We start from the raw sequence: 27333 nt of genomic DNA, 5'->3' as shown, positions 1-27333 counted from the left end.
TATTTTTGCTCAAATTGCTTATTTGTTGTGTCTTGTGTAATGTGTTGGGTCTTGGGCATAATGTAATTATGCAAGCACCAAGTCTAGTAGACCGTAGGTAGGTTCTTGAGTATTTAGTTTACAATTTGATTCTTGAATGAATAATCTCATTATTATCGGCTGTGAGTGTTAGCAAAAATGTAATTATGCAAGCATTGGGCTTTGAGAGGACGTGTGAAAATGAAAGGTGGTGAGGTGGTATTGGGCCGGGGTGATAGTGAATGGGCCAGCGGGGTTAAGCCACGTATGGAAGAGTGTGACGTGGGAATGACGATTGAGTGCCACGTAGTGAACATGAAAAGAGAGATTTTGGAGGGAAAAGATCATGTGAGTGGAGTTGGGGGGTGGTGGGGTCATATTATTTGACGAATGGGAAGTGAAAAGGGGAAACGGTGTTGGAGGGTTATGTAGTTCTAGCTTGACATCACATCATTCATTTCACATCACGTCCTAGTAGGGGAGGGACAAGGGGCTCTTTGGCCTACAGCATTAGGGAATAGTAGTAGGCGTAGGATTGTAGGTAAGAACAAAGAAAAGAAGAAACCAAAAAAGGTGGTGTTGAGAATAACGAGACCTTATTGAGATTTGGACAATGTTGCCCTCGCAAGTAGTATGTTGTTACTTGTTAATACAGATACAGGGGTAAGCACGGGAGATGAGGCATATGTCTATTCCGGGTGCGGACAAATATTTTTCGTTATGGTTGACTTGAATTTCCTAACAAATAGGATAGCCCCTACCGTTTAGTGCGCTGACCGTGGGGCGAGGGATTAGTCTCACGGCTGTCGGCTGTGGAGATACCTTGATCAAGATAAAAAAAGTATAGTATTAGCAGGTCTATCTTGGCACTAGGAATTACTGAAGAAATATAATGATTGATTCATAAATTATTGGATTATTCTTAGTGATTGGGTTTTTTTTTTTTTTTGATTCAATTCATCTATCTTTTTATAACTATTTTTAAGATTTTATATAGTTTCTTATTATATTTCGTATTTTTCATGTTGATTATTTTCTCTCATATGAACCAAAACGCTTATCAACATGACAAAAGCTTGGCGCAATTTTTGATATATAGCACTCTACGTCAAACACACATATCCTTCTCAATTAGGCATGGGCCACCTGGTTGAACTAGATCCACAAATGAAAAATGCACCCTTGCAACCCTTTGGACATATCATTCCTTCCCCCTTAAAGGAAGGTTCACCCCACTAAATTAAGGATGGTTCTTCCATTCTCTCCTTAGGCAGACAATTACCCTCCACTGTTACCCTTAACATATTCGCTTAGCTCTCGTTGGACCACTTCATGTCAACCTATCCCTTCATTTGCAATTGCTCAAAGAACCCTAACCATTGCACGCACCTATCGTATTGATGTGGATGTTATCGACTTCAAAATCTGTAACAATTAGGATATTATATACTATGAGAATATTAACGGCTTGGTGGAAGGTATGTGACTTGAAGTAGTGGTGTAGGAATTTTTTTGGGTGTTGAATGTTGATGACATTTCATTATCGTCATATAATTTTTATTGCTTTTCACAAATTCTTGTAAGTTGGAGTTTAATTCTGCTGCATATTACCCTGTTTTGTTATGTTACGGGGTTTTCTGTAGTCTTCTATATATTAATACTTGAGTCATCCCTTAAAACATAATGTTTCAATGAAAATTAAAATTAAAATCTTACAAAATTAGGAGCCTAAATCATTCCATTTGTGAGAAACTCGAAGAACAAATCCGTTTGGTTTTATTAAAGTCAACAATATTTTTAACAAATGACAGAATTGTGTTGACTTTTTATAAAATTAACTAATGATCACAAGATGATCGATGAAAAATGTATTTAAAAGAACCTCTTAATAGTAGTTATGCCTTTTATTAGTGTTGCCATAAGAGTGACATATTACACTTAAAGTTAATGTAAAAAAAAAAAACTTAAGAGATGCAGAGAAATAGTTTGTTTAAAAGTGCTTGATACTTGTATAATGTATAGATTTAATTTTATAACTGTATTTGTATCATCATCTTTACATGAATCTAAGTTAAATACCACAACCACTTCTTTGTAGTACATATACCCATTTAGGAGGGTTGGAGGGAGTACATACTTTTCCTTGTCAAATGTGGAAGCTCAAATTCTCAATTAAATAAGGGTCCACCTACGAAAATAGGGCCACTAAACAGTCTGCAAGACTAATAAAACCTCCACAGGCTTTTGTGAGAATTAGAAAAAGGTGAGGTGTCTTGGACCTCTCCCTAGGAAACAGTCAAAGCAAGAGACAAACAAGCATTAACAAACTTAGGCAGGCACGACCCACCTTCTGAGTGTATAGACCAAACTTTTCACATGATTGCCCAATTGTATAGCCTTTATTGGTATGATTTTTGTTTGGTTTATCATGGTTGGCTTCGTGTTCAAATTAAATTAAGTACCATTTCACAGTTCTGGAATTGGTGCCAATTTCTGATATTGTATCCTGCCTTAAAGTTTGAGCAAAAATTAGCAAGAAACTAGCCGATGGGGGTACTAAAAAGTAGTGTACATGGAAAATTTAAACTAAGGTTAAACATAAACTAAGATGGAAGACACTTAAGAGCTTGATTATCAATAGTTGATTGATCATAATATATCTCCATAAGAACATAGTGACTAAACATAGTGACTAGAGCCTGTCTATGACTTGGGTTTATATTAAAGAGAAATATTAGCAATACGCTCTTTTAAACATATACTTATATTCACATATATTTTTTATGATTGTTTTATTTTCAAAATAGTTAAAATATTTATCTTATTCAAAATTATGTGTTGAGTTTTAAAAAAATAAACAAATCACATAAAAAGCGTCGCAGAATGTGTTCATGCTTGCATTTCTCTAAGGTTTAATACTTCATCTGTTAATTAGGAGAGAAAAAACATTGTTATCAAGAGTTCATATTTTTGTGTCTACGAATATTTTTGGTCAATTTTGAATCATGTCCTTTTTTTCCTTTTATCAAAGTCTAGACTTTTGTTTTTGGTCAAAATCAAAGTCTAGACTTAAATCATGATTCGACCATTGATTGAGCTTCGATCAGCTGGTACTAGGCCCAGCATAAAGTATATATCTAGCGGCCCGCACATTGTAGGTTATATATAGCCCATAATTTGTAGTGGGTTTCAGGGCTAACTCATTCTTTTTTATGGTGCAATTTGAAAATGCTTATTGATTCTGACTGGAATAGTGGGTATTTGAAATTATTACAATCAATATTATAAAAAGGATACCAATGACCAAACCATAGATCTAGTGCACTAAGGCTTTGTTTGGTTCGGAAAGAAAAGTAGAAGGAAAGAAAGGAAAAAAAAGGAAAGGAAAAGAAAAGAAAGAGAAAGGAAAGTGAGATGATTTTTTAGGTTGTTTGGTTTAAAAGAAAGGAAAAGAAAAAGTGAGTGGAAAGAAAAGTGTGTATATATAAAATGACATAAACATCCTCAACTCTTTTATATTATAATCATTATTTAAAATTAACGTAACACTTACCTTTTCAAAATAGTATTGTTTTAATAAATTGTTCCACACATTTATTATTTTATTATTATATGAATATAAGAATTTTTTTTTCTTAATTTACGTTACATTCACGACTACTAAATGAATAAAAAACAATTGTAATAATAAATAAGGAAAATGGGGTATTCAGTCTTTTCAACTGAGGGCTCGTTTGGCACGCCGTATTAGGCATGATAGTATAAGCTTATACAATACATTATGAGTTTATTCATTGTTTGGTGATGACATTGTATTGTATAAGCTTATCTATCAAAGTCCCCTTATACATTAAAATGACGTATTATTTAATCCATCATGTGAGTGATGGATAAGGCATGATAAGGTTATGATGTATAAGTCACCATCACCACCACCCTCTATTGCTGTCAACTAACACCACAATTGACACCACCACCGCCACCGGTGTTGCCGCCACCACCCGATCACCACCGCCCTACCGCCACCACCGACACCACAACCCTATCGCCACCACCACCATAATCGCCACCACCACTCTATTACCACCACCGACACCACAACCACCACCCTATCGCCATCACCACCACCATTGCCTCCACCCTCCACCGTCGCCGCCGCCTTACCACCACCACCCTATCGTCGCCAACACCACAACCACCATCGCCGCCACCACCCAATCACCACCACCGCCCTACCGCCACTACCACCACCGCCCTACCGCCACCACAACCACCACCATAATCTTCGTCACCACTCTATTGTCACCACCGCCACCACCGACACCACAACCACCACCCTATCGCCGCCACCACCACCATTGCCTCCACCCTCCACCGTAGCCGCCACCCTACCGCAGCCGCCACCGCCTTACCACCACCCTATCATCGCCACCACCACAACCACCATCACTGCCACCACCACCAGTAACCTATCTCCACTGTCACCACCACCGCCACCAACACCAACCTACCACCATTGCCACCACTTCCATCACCACCGCCACTACCGTTATAATCACCTCCATATTTGATTTTTATTATATATCATTATTCAATACTTCATTAAACATAAAATTGCATTAATTTAAACGATATGGTAAATTATACAGAGTATGGCCAAACGCTGGATAGTATAAGAAAGTTATCAGGGCTTATACTACCAAGTCTAATACTATCAGGTCTTATACTATCAAGTCTTATACTATACGTCGCACCAAACGAGCCCTGAAACACCAAAAAACTCCAGCTTTCTCTCCAATTTGGAAGGAAAGCATTTTTACTGTGGGTCCCACGAAAATCAATCTTTCCATCCACAGTAATAATGAAACCAAACTGAGGTGCACGATTTTCAATGACGTTTTCCTTCCCTTTCCCTTTCTTTCCTCTATCAATCCACCGTTTCAAACAAGGCCTAAAGTTACCTTTGCTTACAAGTTTTCACCAATTACCAGCTAATAGAAGTTGACCGAGTACTGTGGAATTAGTTATAATGGACCCATAGCTATCAAGAAACAAAGAGGTAGGGCGGGATGGTTACTTACTTAATCATGAGGTCGGACATTCAATCATAACCCATGAGAATAGATCGATCATATTTTGTGGTATGTTGTATACAGTTTATTGTGAACATCTACGATAAAAAGATTAATCACTGCTATAGGTGTGGTAGACAACCTATTTCAAACAAAAATAATAAAAAAGGCTTTGAAGAAGCCCCAATCCGCAATAGTGTATAGCTATTATGGCACACACATATATGAGCTGGATTTGATCTGGATTGCATTTAGAGACACATGCCTGTCACAAATACAATGGGGGAAAATGGTAAAAGAGAAGTAGGAAAGGTTCCACTTTTGGAAGAGTTCGATGTTTGTTTTCACTTGCATTAGATATTGGATCTGTTTGTTGCATGCATGCACTGGCCACAGATAATGAGTGATCCAAGGCCACATGCTTTTCAAAAGTTTTGTTTGCCCTTATTTGCATTATCATTGTCCTTCATGTCGTCATCTACACACTAATTTTACTTGTATTTACCTTATTTAAGAGCTTTTTTTTTATAGCTTTAGGTTCATAGCTAGCGTTGCTCCATACTTCCTAGTGTTTCATGATCCATCGCACCAACCCTTTAAAAAGAAGAAAAAAAAATGCAAAGAAAGAAAAAAAGCCTTGTCTCTATACTAGGAAGCTTCGTTAGCTCAGCTTTCCAGGTTGGAACATAAATTTTCAGTTTCATCGATTACTATTGTTTTAACCAAACATTGAAATTTGGTTCTTGTCTCAAGTTTTAATATTACTTATGGGTGGCTCAATCTTGATTACTGCTAGAGCGGTTCCAAACTCTAGTTGTTTTTTTGGACATAAATATAAAATAATCAAACTTTGAAGTTTAAGTATATGATGGAGTGGAATCAATACTAGTTACATGCGTGATGCATTTGTGTTGCTTATTGATCTTATCCTCATTCATAAATAAACTAATTGGAAGTAATTGAGTGTTAACAATACTTTCTCAATAACTTTATTAATCAGTTGAAATTCATGTCATATTTTTAATGAACTTTACTTAATTTTAACTAATTAATGAAATGGTATTAAAAAATAAGTGTTAGTAGCCTTTCTTTTATTTAAATTAAATTAAAGGGCAGTCAAACTAATTCGTACGACCTAGTACCCTTTCACTTTTATTTATTCATTTTTGGGTACAATGTGTCACTTTTATTTGACCACAATCACGTGCATGGTAGCTCTTAAGAGATAAGGACCACGGCCCATAAATGATATTCATTTGTCGCCAAGGTTGAGTGTCAATAATTTCTTGATGACCAAAGAAAACATATTGTCAATAATTTTTTATTAAACATGTTTCAACTTTCATTTAAAAAAATAAGAAATAAAACATGTTTGAACTTCCTTTCAAAAAAATCTGTAAATCTAAATTGGTTGTAGAATTTCTTTATACTTTTTAGTCCTTCCAACTTTTTTGTTTCAAAATTTAATTGTAGGTGTTTTAAGTTTTTAGTCCTTCTCTGGTTTATCTATAAGTAAAATTTTAGTTATTAAAGAAATCTAAAATGAGGAAGAGGAAAAATTAAAAATAAAATAACATAGTAGTTTTTAATTCATACAATTTTTTATCAAGCATATATTAGTAGCACATAGTAATTGAATAGTTTTATTATTTTGTTCACAATCAACTTTTAGGACGTCAGAAAATGGAATGAAGAACGGAACCTATTTGAGCTTTAAAAGGATAATTGTTTACATTGTAAAATCATCCATGTTACTATAAGTGGGATATAGATAGAAGTCCATATGCACATGCACGCACACGTGTATGAACATGTGGAAGTTGAACATTGCCTAGATTATGCACACGGATAAAAATATTTTAAATGAATAAATGTTACTTAGGATATCAAAAAAAATCTAACACAAGAGTTCTTAATTATCTTTAATAAAGTTATTCTAAAGAGCACATTAACTGAGTAAATGTATCCTAATAAATTTTCATCATACCCATTGTTCAATGATCAAACTCGGAACTAAATTGTTAATTAGTTAAATTGTCTCTAGATGTGGTAGATTTTGTGGTAATTTAAACAACTTTGTTTTAATTTACGATAAAAAATGGTAAAACAGAGATAAAACACTTACAGACTATCGAGCAGGGCGTCAATAACATATGAGAAAGGTTAACAAAGGTTTACTTCTTGGTATGAGCATCAGAGATCTCCCCAGAAAAATTGCCACGGACTAAAATTTTACTAAATGTAAATGTAGGGGATTCGAATCTTCAACTTATAAAAATGTGAGAGTTAAGTCGTGCCAACTTCAATTGGCGTAGTTTAAACAACTTTATCAATTATTCATTATAAAGTTACTGGGATTTTTGTTTAAATTTCTGCTCTTAGCAATTTAATAATAGGTATAACCATTTCTTTAAAAAAAAATGCAATGCTCTTGAGCCCCAAAATCTATGCACACATGCTCACATGCCTATATGAATCCGGGTAGAGTAAATTCTTGTAAAAGGAGATTGGAAGTATTGTATTTCTGAATCTGATTGCATGTGGGTTCATAATTAAATCCCCGTCAACTGTTCTGTGCCCCAAAAAAATCTTTACCTGCTCTATTCTTATGATGGGTAAACCAATTTACTTTTTGTACAATCTGCATGGATAATTAAAAAACAAGTTAAAAAAGCAACTTGTTCATTAATTGGTCTGCAATCTGCATACATGTTGATGTTAGTACAGGCTATAGAAGAGGATCCTGTTTCCTTACAGTTATTTTCTAATCACCACACATAATTTATAAACTTTCAAAGTACACCATTTACTAAAGATATATATTACTCTCTTCATTTTTGTCCTCAAAATTTGGATAATACACACCAGGTTTTAGTTACATAGAGAAAGAGATGCATTACTGCTCAAGGACAGGTGTCTATACACTGTGGAATGGAAACGGACGTGTACCCTGTTTTGTTAAGAGGGTACACTGTGCCTCGCTGTCTACCATGTGACTCTCTCTTACATGCACCCTCTATAACCCACCCAACTGGCTACACTTTTCATTCATTCACATAGAAAATCCAAAGTGAGAATTTTAAGACTAATTTCACTCTCATTTCTCTTGTGTTTTTTTTTCCTCCTATCCACTTTCTGTATGGTAATTTCTATCCAACTTGTTGAGTGAACACACACCAAAACTAGATAAACACACACACATTGCTATAAGGGTACTGTGAGACTCTAGAAAAGTAGAAAACCCCGTTTACCAGAATCTTCAAAACCCCGTTTTAGATTTTTCTTTGAGAGGAGGAAGATGAATGCATTTGATTCAGATCAATGCAGTAGTGGCTGTGAATCTGGTTGGACTTTGTACCTTGAGAATGAGCACTCTTTTCTCAACCAGAATGCTTCACATGGAGATACTCGATTAACTAGTGGTTTTTATGAGGGACACAAAGAAGATGATAACTCATCTGGGGAAGAGGATTTGTCCATGGTTTCTGATGCTTCTTCTGGACCTCCACATTTCTCACATGATGATGGTACTCCTTGCTTCAATGAAGAAGACACTGGTTGCTTTTATTCAGCACCCAAGGTAGTGAAGCTGGCCAAGAGTGGTACAAAGAAGCAGAGAGGTAAAAAAAATCAACACCATGAAGATCAGTATCTTCCTTCTTTTCTTCATGATACTGCTACCTCTCCTCACTTTGACTTCTCCACTGTAAGTTTGTGATTCCATACTTTTTTCAATTTTTTGAGTATTTTTAGAAAAACTTGACTTGCCTGCAATGATGTTTTATTATTTGTTTGTTACTCATGGTTCTTGACAAAATTTTCAGAACAATGTTACTGGGACCAATCAGCAAAGTTCAACAGGTAGTAGTATGATGGATTATTCACAAGGTTCCTCTGCAACTTACTTTGGGGTATACTTAATTGGCTTGATTCTCTTCTTTTGATTTGACCATTCTACACTTTTTACTAGAAGGCAAGCTAAGATCATTTGTATTCTTGCAGGGGAGTTCCTATTTCCAAGAAGAACATTTTGGTTTCATACAACCATCTCTATCAGAAAATCAACTTCAAGGCAACAAGTAAGTTTTTCCTCTCTGAAATTGAAGAAAATTTCACTAGATATAGCAACAAATGACCCTGTAGCCCAACATGATTATGTGCATGTTTGGAAATTCTTCTGCAATGGAATCTAGAGGAAAGTGAATTCTGTATAGAAACTCCTATGAGTAGCTTATGGAACTAGAATTAATTTTTAGAGAAAAAAAGTTGATCCAAACATACTATCTATTAATTCTTGATTGTGATAACTGATAAGTGATTTGCCTTCTTTGTTTAGCAGATGGAAAGGGATAGGGATGAGGTAGAGATGATATCAATTCTAATACTGGAGGAAGGAATCATTGATAGAAGGAATTTGACTCTGTACCCCTTGTCGCTTCTTTTCTCTTGTAGTGGTCATTGGTCAATGCAGTGGGAAAAAACTTGAAAGGACAAGTTAGATTTTTTGGTTTTTAGAAATTTAATTTTCTTGTTAGTGAATGAAGGATTACAAGCTATACCAGTCAGGGAGGATCTGTATAAGCGTGCACATCCCTTTGTTTTTTTTTAAGCCCCATGCTCAATTTATGTATGTAATGCAGTGCTAGCAAGTAGCAACTCATGCAACAATATAAATAAATATTTTGTTTCTATTCCATGGTTTTAAAAGTGAATTAGCCCTGCCTTATTTTCTTTGGCTGTATATTGTGCAAGAGGATAAGAGCAGATCTTGTGTTCACATTAATGAAATTTTTCTTTAACAGATAAGTGAAATTCTGGGGTTTACAATCTGTGCCCTGCACTTGTTTAATTTATCTATTATTCCCAAGGTTTTAAATTTTCATCCCCCACATCAACCTTTCAACTTTTTTTTAAACCATGTCAACACACAGTTGTGGTCAAACATAGCAGGTGCATCTATATGCAATTATGTGTATGATTGGAAACTCTTCTACAATTGCTTCTAAAATTGAAATCATTATGAAGAAAAGCTTCTATGAGTAGTTTCTGAGAGTTCTATAATTGATGAAAGTGAAACTTATCCAAATATGCAATATGTTAGGAATATCAAATACCAATGTATGGTTCATTTAGATAGTACATATTTGATTCTCCCTTTAAGTTTTGGGTGATATATGGTTCATTTAGATAGTACATATTTGATTCTCCTTGTAAGTTTTGGGTGTTGAGAATGTTTCTAACTTGGGCATGATACGCTTGACAATCCAATTGGACAAATTTCATGTTTTCTGATAAATGTATTTATTTTCTTTAATGAAGTTAGGATATAACAAATTGATACTCGATTCACAGATAATTCATATATAGTCAATGTGATGATCCTACATTCATACATTGATGATTTGGTAGGATCACTTTTCATTTACTTTGGGGTCTTTATATTACTTACCACCAGTAGCCGTGATTATAAATTGAAGAAAATAAAAATTTTAATTATTGAAAAGGACAAGGCCTTTATGAGTGTTTGGAAGTGTTCAGACAAGGCTCCATATTTTGAAAACTCCAATGAGCTCAAAATTAAGGCTTCATATGCTTCTAGAAAGAAAAAAAATGGTGAAAGAGGGTTATGACTTAAGAGGGATGGGCAATGAGGACAGTGTTCAAAGATGATGAGGAAATGTCAATGTTGGTGTTGGAATATCTCACATGTATCTCTTATAAGGTCAGGAGATCCTGCCTGAGATCTTCCAGACCCAAAGGAACATGCCCCATTTTGTTTAGTTTGTCAACTTTATCTCTTTTGGAAGGATCCTCTCTTAAAATATGATACATGATGTTTGTTTATGCAGGTTTGTTCCCTCTCCAAGCCTGTCTCCTTGGAAGCTGTCACAGGATTTGATGTCATACATGATCGTGCCTTTGATTTTTTTTAATGCCTTCACTTATTCCTAGTCAGTTCCAGTTGTTATTATTGTTATTTTAAAATCTGATATAAGTGCAGAAAGGTTGAAAAAGCTAAAGATTCAAGATGGCCATTGAGAATTTAGGATGACACAAATGAAAATCAAATCCCTGCCCACATGTTGTCTTCTTTCATATAATTTGATGTTTGGTGAAATAAAAGGATAAATAATAGAGGAAGTTAAGAGCATAAACTTCAAGAGAGAGAAAATAATTTACAAGTGATGATAGTCATTGCCAGCTGCATTCCATCAGATTTGATAAGAATTGGATAAGAATCTAAACCAAACCAAGCCAGATGAGAGTGGGTTGGGAGGGTTCTTTGATGCTTCAAAAACTTGTCTATTATCTGATCCATGATTTTGTTAGTTTTCCATTGATAGAGTAAAAACCAATTGTGAAAATTATTGATGGTTGAGAGTCCTTTTGGAAAATTGATTTCATATCAAAAATCAATTCTAGTAGGGTCTAGATAGTAGCTTCTGCATTGAAAATTATAAATATGAGATTTTACAACTGAATTTCATAACATTGCCCAACAAAAATTGTGTTTTCATAAATGCACCCAAATATAAATCAATTCACTTTCAACTCATTTTTACTCTAATCAATTTTACCAAAACCAGGCAAACACTAAGCTAAAAACACACTATATATGTGACCTTAATTGTAAATTTGGTTGGGATAATCCTATTTCTGTAGGCAAAACTTTCTGCACTTTTGAGGGTTACCAGCTCAATGCAAAGGAGATGAATGGTACACACAATAACATGATGACTAGCACTGAGTAAGTGTGTGCTTAATTACCAGTTAAGTGTAATTATATTCGCATTTTGTCTTAAAATGCATATTAATGTCTTTTTGCACTGATGTCATTATCCAAGATAGCCTAACTCATTAGGTTACAACAAAAACTCTTATCACAGGTTTTGAAGCACATTGTATAGTTTCTAGTCTATTTTCTAATATAGTAGCAAACCTAATCCTAGGAAAGGTTATTGCAATTCCACCTAAGAATTTAAAAAGTTGCTAGTAATAACATTCTTTTGGTCCATAGGAAAGCAACATTGCAAAGTTTAGTGGGCAGAATTATTCTTCCTTCACCTTTATTCAATTGTCATTGCCTCAATTGTCCACTGCTCAATCTAGGACTTCACATGTAGGATACATGACTCTTACCCTCTGAAGCTACCACTTGTGTACTTGATTAAGAAAACTTATAATCTTGGATAACAGCTTGACTAGTCTTGAAATTAGATAGTTCACAGTGCAAATACGAGCAAAACCTTGAAGGATGAAACTTGTACAGATAAAAACTGCCTAAGAATTGACTTTGAATATCTCAAGTGGACCCTTGATAAAGGGAATCTAACTCTTAAAAACAGAGTTCATAAAGTAATATTGATCCCCAAAGTACAAAGTGAGCTCTGCCAAACTTATCCTAAGCAAAGAGTCACATAATAGGAGACCTGTGGACATGCAATTCACAGTGTCATGCATTGTTACCATAGAAGTTTTCACTAACTGTATAAAGCATTTCCCAAATTGGAAGCAAAGAATGATCATGAGATTTGACTTTAGATGACCAATTGTGAGCTTAGAATGCATCTGATGATTGGTGAATCTAAAAGTAATCTTTGACCATTTTACCATATTATGCAGTAGTTCAGTCATATAGATACTAGGCTTTTAGCCCGTCTCCGTGCGATGCACGGACGAGCAGTTCTTCAATTTATCATATTTATTCAATCAACTTATTTAGTTTCATCTATTTAAATCACATATCAATTATTGTAACATTTACTAAACACAACACAAAATATGGCTTAACCGAAACATAGACATCAACGACCAGTTATAAACATTAATATGTATAACAAAAGTTGTATTTTCATTTGTCTTTGTCAAAATAACTCGAACACAATTACAATGTTTAAAGTTTCTGTTATAAATATACGAAGCCTCGGCGTGAAAATGATGAAAATCTCTTCACAACAGGGTATGGTCAACAGTATACATATAGAGAGTTGTTATTCAGACCCCCCCCCACAGCTATTCAGACCCAAAACATTTTCAGAAATCCAAAAATACCCTTGTCAAACGCACTTTGAAAGTGCGACCCCTCTCTCACTTTGAAAGTGCGACACGTGTCTCACTTTGAAAGTGAGACAGGTGAAAGCACAGTCTCACTTTCAAAGTGCGATAGTTGTCTCACTTTCAGACAGGTGTCAAAGTGAGACAGCGCGTTAGGTTGCAGAAAAAAAAAACAGCAATTCTAAAAACGACACTTTAACAGTAGAAAAGAAGAGAGAGAGAGAGAGAGAAGAGAAGATGGAGGTTGTTGTTGTGGTGGTGGTGGTGGTTGAGGAAAGAGGAAAGAGGAGATAGAGAGGAGAATATGGAGGTTGTTGTTGTGGTGATGGTAGTGGTGGTGGTGACGGAGGTGGTGGCGGCGGAGGTGGAGGGTGGTGGTGGTTGAAGAAAGAGGTAACGAGAGGAGAGAGAATGTGAGTGAGAATTTTTTATATTTTTTTTCATTAAGGACATTTTAGTATTTATACACATTTAAGGGGGTCTGAATAGTTGTGGGGGGGGTCTGAATAACAATTCTCATACATATATTCATAAAGAAATTCCAGTGTCAAATACACAACCAAAAAACACAGAAAGTACTAATTTCCTTATTGTACAAATTTAGTTCAAGCAATTAACCTACTTACACAAGAAAATTGCCCCACGCTAGTCATGTAAACAAATGATGATCAAGTAAAAAATTATTTTAATCTACTTCCAAATATGATTACATCTGAGAGCAGTTGGGGGTGCGTAAATGAAAATCATGATTACTGTTACTTTTTTACTACTAATTACTCCCTCCGGTCCTATTTATAAGCATGAAAGAGAAGAAAAACCTTGGTCCTTTTTATAAGAACCAAATGAAAGTTTGAGCTATATTAATAAATTTTTTCCAATGATGCCCTTATTAATTCTAACTTGTAAAATGTGTCTCATTAATTATTCTCTCTCTTTCCCACTTTCCAACACTAATAACAAAGGGTAATTTTGGAAGTTTATTTTGATTTAAGACAAATTTAATGCATTTTATCTAGTTTAACTACATTTCTTAAACTATGTGAATTTTTTTTGTTGCTTATAAATAGGACCGGAGGGAGTAGTACATTATATGTACTGATAAGTCAAATTTGTAAATATCTTACCCGGATGCACAAAGAAGAAGAGATTAGAAAATATAATTTGTCAAAGACCTACTTGTCACATGATAGAAGATATACAAAGAGATAGAGTTGAACGTCTCTTCTCCATGTTCAGCAATTAGTAGGAACAACGACGCCGACGCGAAGCCTAACTGCTGCACAAAGTGGGACGAACACAACTTTGTCCATTGTTGAACAGGAAACAAAACAAAGCTCAGGTCACAAACAATGAAAGGCTGAAAAGGAAAGGAGAAAAAGTGAATCCAAACTAAAAGGGAGAGAATAAGAAAATTAATTTTATTATGACAAATTCACGTCCCTGGGAAAAGAAAAACAAAGATCATAGACATGCCCTAACATTTAACAAAAAATTAAATTTCCTCATTCAACAAAAAAATATTGAGCCGCCCAGAGTTTCAGAAAATAAATTGGCCCATAGAGATAATTTCTAGTTAGCAAAAAAAATTAACATACTTACCCAAAACAAAAAGAAAAATAACATAAGTTTCATAAAAAAAAACTCTACATAGTTAAGACAAATGAAAAAAATCATGCCCCACTCAATCCACATGAAATAAGTGGACCATCACAACATTCAAGTAAAACAATTATCTTACTTTTTTATTATAAATATCCTAGTTATCAAATAATGGTAATACATAATTCATCCACGAGCTTCAAACTTTGTCCCCTTCACACTTAAAACTTCTCATCCCCTACGCGAAATTAGTCCTATCACTTCGGCTTACATTCACAAAAAACCCTAACTTTCACTTCAAATTTGAACTCCAAAGTTAAAAAATATCAACTCTAAAATACTAAGGCATAAAATAGAAAATATATTCCAATCTTTAAAGTGAATAAAAAATATACTTAAAAATAATAGTTGAACTATTTAAATCTAATAAGTTCAAATGATAGTCTAGCTTTACAAATAACTTACTCACATCCACAAGCTTCGAACCCTGTCTCATTCACACTTAACCATTCCCATCCCCTACGCAAAATTAGTCATATCACTTCTGCTAACATTCACAAAAAACAGTAACTTTCATTTTAAATTTGAACTCCAAAGCTAAATAATATCAACTCTAAAATACTAAGACATATAATAGGAAATATATTCCAATCTCAAAGTGAATAAAAAATATACTTAAAAATAATAGTTGAACTATTTAAATCTAATAAGTTCATATGATAGCCTAGCTTTACAAATAACTTACTCACATTCACAAGCTTCGAACCCTGTTCCCTTCACACTTAACCCTTCTCATCCCCTACGCGAAATTAGTCGTATCACTACGGCTAACATTCTTAAAAAAACACTAACTTTCACTTCAAATTTGAACTCCAAAGCTAAATAATATCAACTCTAAAATACTAAGACGTATAATAGAAAATATATTCCAATCTTCAAAGTGAATAAAAAATATACTTAAAAATAATAGTTGAACTATTTAAATCTAATAAGTTCAAATGATAGCCTAACTTTACACATAACTTGCTCACATCCACATGCTTCGAACATTGTCCCCTTCACACTTAACCCTTCCCATCCCCTACGTGAAATTAGTCCTATCACTTCGGCTAACATTCTTAAAAAAACCCTAACTTTCACTTCAAATTTGAACTCCAAAGCTAAATAATATCAACTCTAAAATACTAAGACGTATAATAGAAAATATATTCCAATCTTCAAAGTGAATAAAAAATATACTTAAAAATAATAGTTGAACAATTTAAATCTAATAAGTTCAAATGATAGCCTAGCTTTACACATAACTTACTCACATCCACAAGCTTCGAACTATGTCCCCTTCACAATTAACCCTTCCCATCCCCTACGCGAAATTAGTCCTATTACTTCGGCTAACATTCACAAAAAACACTAACTTTCACTTCAAATTTGAACTCCAAAGCTAAATAATATCAACTCTAAAATACTAAGACACATAATATGAAATATATTCCAATCTTTAAAGTGAATAAAAAATATACTTAAAAATAATAGTTGAACTAATTAAATCTAATAAGTTCAAATGATAACCTAGCTTTACAAATAACTTACCCACATCCACAAGCTTCGAACCATGCCCCCTTCACACTTAAAACTTCCCATGCCCTACGCGAAATTAGTCCTATCACTTCGGCTAACATTCACAAAATACCCTAACTTTCACTTCAAATTTGAACTCCAAAGCTAAATAATATCAACTCTAAAATACTAAGGCATAAAATAGAAAATATATTCCAATAAGTGAATAAAAAATATACTTAAAAATAATAGTTGAACTATTTAAATCTAATAAGTTCAAATGATAGTCTAGTTTTATAAATAACTTACTCACATTCACAAGCTTCGAACCCTGTCTCATTCACACTTAACCATTCTCATCCCCTACGCGAAATTAGTCCTATCACTTCGGCTAACATTCACAAAAAACAGTAACTTTCATTTTAAATTTAAACTCCAAAGCTAAATAATATCAACTCTAAAATACTAAGACATATAATAGGAAATATATTCCAATCTTCAAAGTGAATAAAAAATATACTTAAAAATAATAGTTGAACTATTTAAATCTAATAAGTTCAAATGATAGCCTAGCTTTACAAATAACTTACTCACATCCACAAGCTTCGAACCCTGTCCCCTTTACACTTAACCCTTCCCATCCCCTACGCGAAATTAGTCCTATCACTTCGGCTAACATTCACAAAAAACCCTAACTTTCACTTCAAATTTGAACTCCAAAGCGAAATAATATCAACTCTAAAATACTAAGGCATATAATCGGAAATATATTCCAATCTTCAAAGTGAATAAAAAATATACTTAAAAATAATAGTTGAACTATTTAAATCTAATAAGTTCGAATGATAGTCTAGCTTTACAAATAACTTACTCACATCCACAAGCTTCGAACCTAGTTCCCTTCACACTTAACCCTTCTCATCCCCTACGTGAAATTAGTCCTATTACTTCGGCTAACATTCACAAAAAAACCTAACTTTCACTTCAAATTTGAACTCCAAAGCTAAATAATATCAACTCTAAAATACTAAGACATATAATAGGAAATATTTTCCAATCTTCAAAGTTACAAATTTGACTAAAAAAACCCTCAAACATATTACATGAAAGGTTACAAATCAAATTAACTTGTCATCAAGCATAAGTGAGGAAAGAGCAAAACAGATCCACTCAATCAAACTGTTAATTGGAGATGCCAACGATAATTGAAGCTGGTTGCAATAATAGCCAATTAAAATTACTACATGGACACATTACCCAATATATATTAACAAACAACTGCAAATTCATTTTTCTCCAATATAGATGGATACAAGGGGAGGCATAGGGAAATCTTGTAGGTAGCACAAGTATTAAAACCAGTGAAATTAAAAAAGCCTTCTAAAATATATTTAAACCAAGTGAAAATTTGTTAATGAATAAAAGGAAAAAGAGAATACATCAAAATCTAAAATAGCCTGCTATGAAGTTGTTTCCCACTGTCTCACTATATTAAGATTTTCCTCCCCATCTTTTTCCCACAGTGGAGTGCACTACCTCTCGCACTCTCCCTTTCTCCCTCAAATTCATTCTCTGCAAGCATAGCGACCCAACCTCCCCACACAAGTGACCATGACGCTATAACGTTATCCTCTTTCAGAAGTTCACTGCCACAACTTTGGATGTCTTGCCCATAGTCTCACATATTTTCCCTGCAAGAATGACAAATGAAGGAAAGTGAGAGAAAAATAATGAGAGATCCAGAATAGCTTTGCAGTGTTGGCTGGAGTTCACGTTCGTGCCAGGGATCCAGGGAAATCCCTAAAAATGGGGTGAAGTAGTAAAGTGATTGGCCACCCTAAAAATGAAGTAAAGTACTAAAGTGAATGGGCTGTAGTTTCCTAGTACTGGCGGAGCCCAGAAATGAGTCCTGGTAAAAAAAAAGTCTCTTATGAATAGTAATTTGAAAACAGACCAATAAGAAGTAGTAGATAGATAGGGGAACAGAACCAAATAACATAAAACATGCGAGCTTCAAGTATCTCTAGCATTAATGAAATTTTTTTAGTATCTCTAGCATTAATATCACATTTTCACAATTATATGGTCAGGCCTCAAAAAATAATGTAGAGCAAATAAATATTAAGAGATATAAGAAAAACTAAATTAAACTAAGTAACTCTCTACTTGCTTGGTTAACACCAGAGAACTTGGCCATCAGGCCTTCACGAACAGACAACTCAAATACATCAAAATTTCAGTTGATCCTGGACTCATTTGTGATCTTAGGCAGCACACTGTGCCTTACTTGCAGGCTCGACCAGAGAGCGAGTTGGGCTAGTATCGCCCTCAATTTTCTCTGCAACTTCTTAGATCAGTGTCAAAGGGGTCTTAAGGGTGTCATTATTGAGAACTCCTAGTGAGCTCAGTGGTGAATGTCCCTGTGGGGAAATTAATCAGGTAGAGTTACAAACAGGAATACGTTTTAGGCACCATCATTTTAAAAGTAACAAAAAAGTAAGTTATTTTCTCCACTTGGAATTAATTATTTCATAAAGTAGTTACTCTTGCTCTTTTGCTTTGCTGGTTTTTCTTTAAAGAGAAAAATTGTATTGATGAGTAATAAGTCAATGTTACAAAATAGCTCATGAAAGCATGAGTTATACAACCCCGTATTATAGAAAGAACCAATCAGCGAATATGAAGGCATTTGAACCAAAAGAGATATATGAACCAAGTCGGATAAAAAAATAAACAAAAAGGAACTGCAACATAAATCAAAAACCACATTTTAGTAGCCTTGAAGACCAATAAATTGGTATGAAACACCAGTAGAGTAAACCACAAAAAAGGGTGCTCACTTAGTACGCCAGTGAACATATAATGAACATACTAAATTAACTTTACACAACAATGAACATACTAAATTTCCAAACACACTAACCTCAAGAACTTTTGCATATAAATTGATGAAAAGCTGATACTTTTCAGAATTTGTACGTGCATACTGCCTCAGGTACAGGCTTGTTTCTATCTGTCAACAACACTCCCACATTTTAACATCCAAAACATTCACTAAAATAATCTAACATCAACAACTGTTCTGCAACATTAAACATAACAAACCACTTTAATTACTCGAGTGTGTTTACATATTACTATGCATGTAACCAAAGAATGGGATAAAGATTCAATTTTGAAAATAAGATGATTATACAGTTTTGATATGTTCACACTTTCTCTTCAATTTAATTTCCACTCACTTTTCCTTGTTATATCTTTCTTCTTTCCTATCCAATCGCACACCATATGTCTCACTTTTCTCTCTTCTATTCCTATCTTTCGCTATAGGTGGAGGTGGAATTTGGTGTCAAGGGACTATTTTCTAGTTTAAAAAAGTAATCTGAGGCTGAAGGAAAAATAGGCAAAAACACATAAGATCAATAAAAGTACTACCAACTTTGTAAATCACTAGGTAGTTTACCCGTGCGATGCACGACTGCTGTATTATTTTTTGAAAATAAAATAAAATATGCCAATAAAATAAATCAACAAATAGTTGAAATAAGATAAAATCAGAGACATTTGTCCTTCTATTCCAAATGTGTCTAAATTGTATCAAAACAAAAGCAAGGAGCAGTAAATTCTACGTGGAAGAAAAAAAATTGTGCCTGGAGTGAGGTAAGAAAAAGAACCTCAGTGATTGGAGTATCAAGAACCCTCTCAGGGCCATACTTCTCCAACAGACCCTTGGTTATCTACAATGGAAGAAGAAAGAGGTTAACAAATATTTGTAAATCAAAATTTGAAATACTACCACTTTGAGCACTTGACGATCAAGAGAAAATACTACCACTTTGATTCAAAAGTCAAAGATTTCCAATGATAAATAATGTGTCATTCTAAACTTACACCGTAGTTAAGCTAAGCTTAGTATGCAGTAAATTAACATCAAGCAATGCTATGTTTAATATGCAGCAATGCTAAGGAAATCCAAGCATATTATGCAGCAAACTAATGAAAGCCTAGTCATTTATGCAACAATCTATAAGGGAATCAATATGGAACAAACTAAGGGAATCTAAGATTATTGTGAGACAAGCTAAGGAAAGCCAACCTTCTTTTATGCAACAAATCAACAACACACAGTTAAGCTTAATATGAAACAAACTAAGGGAATCTAAGACTGTTGTGCAGCAAGCTAAGGAAAGCCAAGCTTATCAAAGAAATTAACAAAGCAAGGTGAGCTTTATTTAAAATAAAAATCAAGCTGCACATTTTATGAATTTGTAGCAACATGATCAATAAACAAACACAAAGGCAATGCAGTATTACTTTGTTTATGGTAAGCTTTTCTTCATTTTAAAGATCAAGCTACCACTCTCAATGTACATAAATTATAAAGCAGTTAGTATGACTTCTTGTTTTCCTAGATTGATTCAAATAATTACATGTATTACCACATATAATGCATCTTCTACTGCCATGTAATCTTTCTTTTACTTCATGGTATATTACATAGTAAAAGAGTGATTCTTAAATTGATTTAGTTCTGCCATGTAGCGCTTCTCTAGCAACGTGGTATGTTAGACATTAGGTGATATTAGAGATGTCCAACATACTAATAAATTTATTTCAGAATGGAGTAGTGCAAGACAAAGGGAATGCAGTATTTTACTAATTAGTAATGACTGAGAATAGTTCGATACAAAAGCTGACTGAATACCTCAATTATTTTATAGTACTACTATGTTACATAAAGATACAAATAACCATTACTTTGGTTGCACTGAATAAGCTAATTACTCAATCATCAGAGTTTATTCACTACTGAATACTATATCATATTTCTTAAACTCCCCCATCAAATTGAATGGAATAAAACTTGAAAATTCAATCTATTCCAATCAAAATAACTTGGACAGCTAGCACAATCTTAGATAAGAAAATCTTTGACAACCATATAAACTTCCAATTCCAAATGAATGAACTATTACCATTTTCCATAGTTATCTTATTCCTATGGAATATGTCCTTAAGCTGATGATTTATAGATGATGACCTAGGAGCAAAAAGTTACCTGCTGATAGTTCCCTTCAGAGACATTACTATCATCAGACTTCACAGCCTTTTTCTTCCCTTTGTCCGCTCCCAAACCTCGTTTGTTATTCTTCACACAAGTTTCCATGGGTTCTAGTCTACCCTGTTTCCATCATGAATCCATTTATCAGAATCAATGCAAGAAAATTTCAAACATAGGATTAATAGACTACAATTATGGGAATGAGACAAGTGCACAAACAGGAGCATTTCACTGATTAAATTCATCACCAAGTATGAATTTCTTTGGTCAAATCAGTTGCTGGTTATAGGGACTAATTTCACCAACAAAATACACATTCCCAACATCTAAAACAACATTTGTAACTGTTGATTTTATCTTTCAGTGAAAAAGAAAAGAGAGTAAGAAACAAAACCTGCTCAGATATCCCAAGACCATTCCCTTCTTTCCAACCTTGCTTCTTTAATAGCTGCAGAAAACAACATCCCCAATTATATTTACATGAAGGAGGAAAAAAAGGAATGACAGAAAATAAAAATAAAAATCTATAACTACACAGCAATAGAAGAAAACTGAACCAATATTTTTATGAAGAAAACTGAACCAAAAATTGAACTTTAACTACGAATAGAAACTACACAGCAATAGAGAGGATTAATTGTGAATTTGGAACAGATCGCTAACCTCGATTTGATCAGAGTTTAGGGGAACAACGTTCTCGCGTTTTTTCTTTTTGGTAAATTTCCTTCACTTTCTCTCTTTGTTTCAAAAAAATAAAAATCCCTTTTCGCCGTCCAGAGGAACTGGTGAGTGCATCAAAATCATAGAACCGCTGCCTTAATACATAGTATAGGTTGAGCCAACCATTCATATGTTGAGCAATTGAATCCCTTCACTCTTCCTGTAAACCAATGCCAAGCTCTAAGTTGAGCACCTTCAAAGATTGACACATCTTGATTTCTCCCCTCCTTGAAGATTACATAGTTCCGAAGTTGCCAGATTGCCCACGCCATTCAGCCTAAGCTTCAGAAATCAGAACAAAGTAACATAATTTGCACAGCAAGATAACAAACTATTATCTACATTAAGCAGGAGCAGGACAAGCCATCACATTGGAACATCCTACAGCTCAAGATTAGTCCATTGAAAGTACTTCAGTAACCATTCTTAGTTCTACCTGCTTACAAAACAAAATCATTTGCAAACTAAACAGACGAGGTAAACTGGATTAGAATTTTCTGTTTTTTCAAACAAAAATGAACTTGCTGAGCATTAACTAAATCATGGTGAGCATAAAACCAACAGAAGTAGGGTTTTAATCTTTCCTTCCACTTCTCTTTTCTTGAAAAATCTTCAAAACCGCAATAAAACAGAGAATAATTCCATACAACAATTAAGTGTCCCTTCAGAAATCCTTGGTACGTGACTATATGTACCAGGAATCAGTAGATAGCATAGCACAGAGATGGTTTTTCATAGATAGCATTGAAGAACAAACAGGCAATGCTAAGAACAATATGGTAAATCCATTGAGCAGTTTAATTTAAAAACTTAAAAGCAATACTTTATATAAGCCAAAAGAACCAACCACAGAATCAAAAGAACCACCCTCATCATATGACTCAGTGATGTCTTCCATTTGCAAGGCATCAAATAACACGAACCTGTGAGTCGATCACAATCAAAAGAAAATTATCAGTTATGTAGAAATGTAGAAATAGCAAAAGAAAAGGGTTATGAGCAAGCACAGCAAGAAGATCACAAAATGACAGTATTTATAGACAAGTGCAAGTGCAAAAGTAAAGGCCATGATTGAGATTAAGGCACAAGACAAATATCAGATATCAGATATGAAGATAGGTAGCAATGAAGCAATAGCAATATCAAAATCAAACCAGGATATGAGCAAGAGCAACAAAGAGACCACAATACACCAGTATTTATAGACGGATACAAAGTGAGACAGGTAGGTCATTACAAATTTCAATTTCAAATTAATTAAACTGAAGGATGCCAGCAAGTAAATTACTGGAACACTGTCATTACAAAGTAGATCTTAGCTCACATTTCTTAGTTCGTGGTTCACAAATTCAAACAAGAAGATTTCATGTAACCAGAAAAAATAACCGAATAAGATTTCAAATATGAAAAGAGAATGATAAAACTGAAACTTAGAATTAGGATTTCAAAACTAAAGATAGAGCGATTCACATACCTTGGCACACATGGTCATCTAGCTTCCACCTGTCCTCTGCCTACAGACCTCCATCCCTCTTTCCCCATGTCTGAGTGCTCTCACCGTGGGTTAAAGTGTTTTCTCTGTAAGCATGGAAGAAGAGGAAAAGAATGAGATACATGGAGACAAATACAAAATCTGAAATGAAAGACCAATTGTGGGAATATTTATAGCCAACACCAACTGAAGAAACACGTAGAAGAGGAGAGCTTCTGCTAAGCCATCACAATCTAGTTCTACATCTAGAACCTAAACCTAACTTCAGCTCAAATTGGCAGTAACAAATACAAGATAACTTCATCTGTTTCTGGATCGGCCTGCCAAAAGGCAAAATTAAAAACTAAAAATTGTCAACAAACTCTAAATCCTTGTGGGCATTGGAAATGCAATCAAACCTGGGCATAAGCTTCGAAATGAATTCACAGGTTCAGACATTGGGGAAATCAGTGGAAATCAACAAATAGTTTAACAAAGGGGAAATGGGAAGCAAACTGATTGTAAATTCACAACAGGGGTATTTATAGAGAGCCTGCATTGCTTGTTCAAAAAATCAAATTAAATGGAAAAATCAAGTGAAACAGATAAGGTTGAATGAGAAGTACAAAAAAAATCAATAAAATTTATGGTGATTGAGACGAAACAGACAATTGAATGGAAGAAAGAAACCTGCTGGACCACAATGAATACCAACCCTCTTGTACTCAACTGACAGGGAAAGCATCAGCTGACGAAAGTAAAGGACGTCTTTGGCTTGTGATTTTGCTCTTCTCCTTCAACAATCTATTCTATTCCTTCTCATTGTCACCTCACTCACTCCTGACCATTTTCACCTAATCTCGCGAACGCAAACCCTAGCAAACACTCTTCTCCTTCTTCGGCGAGGGAAACCTCCTTGAACACGGAAGGGAAAGCGAGCATGCGTGATGATGAAATTGAAGGAAGCAGAGACCCGATTTGACGGGAACAGATGAGAAACTGACTTGTATGGGATGAGACCCTGCCAAACGCACGCTCTTCACCTTCAACCCATCCATCCTTCTTCGGCAAAGGCAATGACGTCGTTAGCTAGAGGGAGAAAGCGTGAAAAAAACACTGATGACGTCTCTTTGGGTCAGCCAAATATGAACGGGCAAGATTGCTTGAATGGAAACATAGATCAACAAAAATTAAATTGAACGGTCGAGATGTGTAGTTCTCTTATGAACAGTACCCCTTTGAGGTTCCCTTTCAAGTGTAGTAGATAGATGCAGGATATAATTATGGTCGCGATGCCAATGTACCGACTTCAAAACACTCCACAAACCATCGGCTCTGATACCACTTGTTGGGAGAGTTACGGCGAGGACCTATGGGCCAAGGCCGAGAGGAGACACCAAGGAGATCTTGGACACCACATCTTAACCCAAAACCTTAAGGCATTAGGTTTATGGGTCACATCTCTTATAAACTCTCCCTCTCACCTTGACTTCTCCGATGTGGGACTTGACTCCAACACTTGATTCCAACACAATTTAAAACCCTGAGAAGGTGAAATTGCTGGAGGCTTGGAGCCAATGATTTTTTTGGGTTAAATATACTATTGAAGAATGTGATGCCAACTATGGTCAAATATAAATCAATATCAATACTTGAAATGGTTGTACTAGGTGAATTTCAAGGATACAGAAAATCACAATCTACTAGGCTACATACCAATGTGGCTCTAATTTACAATTTGGAAGGTGCCTCTACATTTTACAAAACAAATTCAATGACTGAAAAGTAGAATTTCACTTGTTACTTTGAAGCCAATCACGGATACCCTTTTCTGTTTCTGAAAGCTCCCCATCTTTTCCCTTCAAAGTCCCTTCCATCAATTCAAAGTAATCCTTGTAGTTACGCTTGTAATAACTATCCAGTCTCTGCAACACAAAGTGATTAAACATTAAATATCACACACAACATAAATACACATCTTATATCCATTTTGGAAGACCTTCTACAATCACAATTGATGCTGAAACTAAATCAATTCTGGGTAGTCCATGAGTAGCTTCTTGATTTCATAATTTATTCTAGTAGAGAAGATAATCCAAACATGCGTAAACTAAATAAAACATGTTGAATAGTCCTATTACATAATTGCGTGTATATTTGGATACTAGTTGAGTTAACCTGAATAGACTTTCATTTTGTTGTAGTTAGTAATTCAGCTAGGACCAGAAGGTGGTTTATATTGTGTATTTAAGAGGTTAGTCGTGTACCACAAGTGGTTACACTGTTTGTATTCTGTAATTAAAACAGAGTATTTAAGTGTAAATATCAGTGTTGAATAATAAGAGGGACTTCATTTGCATTATATTTTTCCTTTGAAGTGAGTACTAATGTTAGCACTCATGCCAACTGGTATCCAAATTTCGAAACATAGCCTGCATCACTTATTCATTTCTAATATTTAAATGCACATAATCATACAAGTACTAAGGAATTTAGCTAGTCATTTGCTTACCTCTTTGTCATTTTTCTCCTTGTTTTCCTCAGATTTCTTCTGATATTCTGATAAAAGTTTTAGCAAGACCATTACAACATGTTAAGATGTAGGGAAGCTATCAGTAATTTAAGACAAAAGAAGAAGAACAAACAGAAGAAAGTGATGAAATACTTTTTAGAAGCTGAGTCCTAGATTCAGGTACTTGGGTGGTGGCAATTGCAGTAGATAAGATGAGTCCTCTCCTTCCCACTTCCCCATTGGTGCTCAATGTTGGTGTGGTTTGGTTTCCTGCTTTTTCTTGTGTTCTATGAACTGCTTGCAAATTGGATGAAGCATACTTGTTAACTGTAACAGTTAGTGCCATCAATATGCTTTGCCCTACTGAACTCATCTCATAGTATTCATAAGTCTCTTGCTTTTCTAGCTAGCTTGTTTTACTACAACCAAGAGTTATAGCGAATGGATAATGAAGATGAGGCAGGGCAGCATAAGTGGTCAAAATATGAATATGGATTAGATTATGTAAAGAATGGAAACCAAATCCATTTCTTTATTGCAGGCCAGCACACGTGTATATTGATTTCTGAATATCTCAACAATTAATTTAACTTATAAACTATCTTTTTTTTTTTGGGTCAAATACTAATAAACTATCTTCAAAAACCAAATGTATATTAGAACAGGGCTGAAAGCCCAAAGGCTACTACACTGATTAGGATACACAACAGTGATGCCCCCTTGACCCTAAAAGAAAAAACCGATGGCCCAAAGACCAAACAACGATTCCCCAAACTTGAAGTTGTTATCTCATGTTCTTGAACCTGTATTTGTGGTGCTATATTGTAAGTGCTCTCCTTATGCCTTAATCCTACGTACCTTTGATAAAAGAAAGAAAAAGTTGTTTTCTCTCTAGCGTGAATGGGCCAGCTAAATTGAAAATACCATATCCAATAGCCTATTATAATTTAATCTTTAGGGTACAACTTTGATATACTCACATCATTCTTTTTTATAACTTTTCCATCTAATTTTCATATTTTTTTTCTTCTTATTTCTCTTCATCATGTCACATATCATAGCTCTTACTGCTCTTTCTTTTAATTTTTTTCTCACTTTGGGTGAAAATGGAAAGACTGTGAATAAAACATAGATGATCATGACAATGGTAGTGTGCAAAACCATCGGCAGTATTTAATAATATTTCAATATCCTTCTTGGTAATTACTTGAGTAGTTATTCAAGGCTAATCTATTTTTTGTTGGTAACAAAAATGGTGGAATCCAGC

At 34.6% G+C, this 27333-nt stretch overlaps 3 protein-coding genes across 9 annotated transcripts; 1 reads left to right on the top strand and 2 right to left on the bottom strand.

Annotated features, from left to right (window-relative positions):
• The first annotated feature begins 8025 nt into the window (after positions 1–8025).
• Positions 8026–9781, top strand: LOC130718184 (protein SOB FIVE-LIKE 5-like). 2 transcript variants are annotated; one of them, XM_057568700.1, is made up of 4 exons: positions 8026–8796; positions 8915–9001; positions 9093–9169; positions 9427–9781. In XM_057568700.1, exons 1-4 carry the CDS (start codon positions 8389–8391, stop codon positions 9452–9454), a joined length of 600 nt encoding a protein of 199 aa, XP_057424683.1. In that variant the 5' UTR covers positions 8026–8388; the 3' UTR covers positions 9455–9781. The 2 variants fall into 2 exon arrangements, with proteins under 2 accessions (XP_057424683.1, XP_057424684.1); XM_057568701.1 differs by having other exon boundaries at positions 8028–8796; positions 9430–9781.
• A 7887-nt stretch (positions 9782–17668) lies between these two features.
• Positions 17669–24583, bottom strand: LOC130716836 (uncharacterized). 6 transcript variants are annotated; one of them, XR_009012207.1, is made up of 9 exons: positions 24270–24408; positions 23558–23661; positions 22931–23006; positions 21758–21811; positions 21361–21483; positions 19976–20038; positions 19225–19314; positions 18468–18721; positions 17669–17992 (listed from the first exon to the last, which is right to left on the bottom strand). XR_009012207.1 is itself a non-coding variant. In XM_057566846.1 (8 exons), exons 3-8 carry the CDS (start codon positions 22979–22981, stop codon positions 17945–17947), a joined length of 429 nt encoding a protein of 142 aa, XP_057422829.1. In that variant the 5' UTR covers positions 22982–23006; positions 23558–23661; positions 24245–24583; the 3' UTR covers positions 17669–17944. The 6 variants fall into 6 exon arrangements, 2 of the variants coding, with proteins under 2 accessions (XP_057422829.1, XP_057422828.1); XR_009012206.1 differs by lacking the exon at positions 24270–24408 and adding an exon at positions 23974–24238 and having other exon boundaries at positions 23558–23895; XR_009012208.1 differs by lacking the exon at positions 24270–24408 and adding an exon at positions 23974–24238.
• Positions 24245–26550, bottom strand: LOC130716837 (uncharacterized). The gene is made up of 3 exons (XM_057566848.1): positions 26220–26550; positions 26067–26113; positions 24245–25479 (listed from the first exon to the last, which is right to left on the bottom strand). The coding sequence occupies exons 1-3, from the start codon at positions 26437–26439 to the stop codon at positions 25348–25350; spliced, it is 399 nt and encodes a 132-aa protein (XP_057422831.1). The 5' UTR covers positions 26440–26550; the 3' UTR covers positions 24245–25347.
• Between the last annotated feature and the right edge of the window lie 783 nt (positions 26551–27333).

Source organism: Lotus japonicus, chromosome 5, assembly GCF_012489685.1.
Source record: "Lotus japonicus ecotype B-129 chromosome 5, LjGifu_v1.2".
Classification (NCBI taxonomy): domain Eukaryota; kingdom Viridiplantae; phylum Streptophyta; class Magnoliopsida; order Fabales; family Fabaceae; genus Lotus; species Lotus japonicus.
The sequence above is the reverse complement of the archived record's forward strand: the minus strand, read 5'-3'. Positions and strand labels throughout refer to the sequence as shown.

Bases quoted from the DNA above. Each gene is read 5' to 3' on its own strand.
- LOC130716836 (XM_057566845.1), bottom strand. From the start codon at position 22,981: ATGGAAGACATCACTGAGTCATATGATGAGGGTGGTTCTTTTGATTCT. The intron at 19,315-19,975 runs GTTCTTTTTCTT...TGTTGTTGACAG, and splicing joins TTGATACTCCAATCACTGAG to ATAGAAACAAGCCTGTACCT. The intron at 18,211-19,224 runs GTTAGTGTGTTT...TTTTTTTACCAG, and splicing joins TATATGCAAAAGTTCTTGAG to GACTCATTTCTGGGCTCCGC.
- LOC130718184 (XM_057568700.1), top strand. From the start codon at position 8,389: ATGAATGCATTTGATTCAGATCAATGCAGTAGTGGCTGTGAATCTGGT. The intron at 8,797-8,914 runs GTAAGTTTGTGA...CAAAATTTTCAG, and splicing joins CTCACTTTGACTTCTCCACT to AACAATGTTACTGGGACCAA. The intron at 9,170-9,426 runs GTAAGTTTTTCC...TTCTTTGTTTAG, and splicing joins AATCAACTTCAAGGCAACAA to CAGATGGAAAGGGATAGGGA.
- LOC130716837 (XM_057566848.1), bottom strand. From the start codon at position 26,439: ATGAGTTCAGTAGGGCAAAGCATATTGATGGCACTAACTGTTACAGTT. The intron at 26,114-26,219 runs GTATTTCATCAC...AACTTTTATCAG, and splicing joins TAGGACTCAGCTTCTAAAAA to AATATCAGAAGAAATCTGAG. The intron at 25,480-26,066 runs GTAAGCAAATGA...TTTGTGTTGCAG, and splicing joins AGGAGAAAAATGACAAAGAG to AGACTGGATAGTTATTACAA.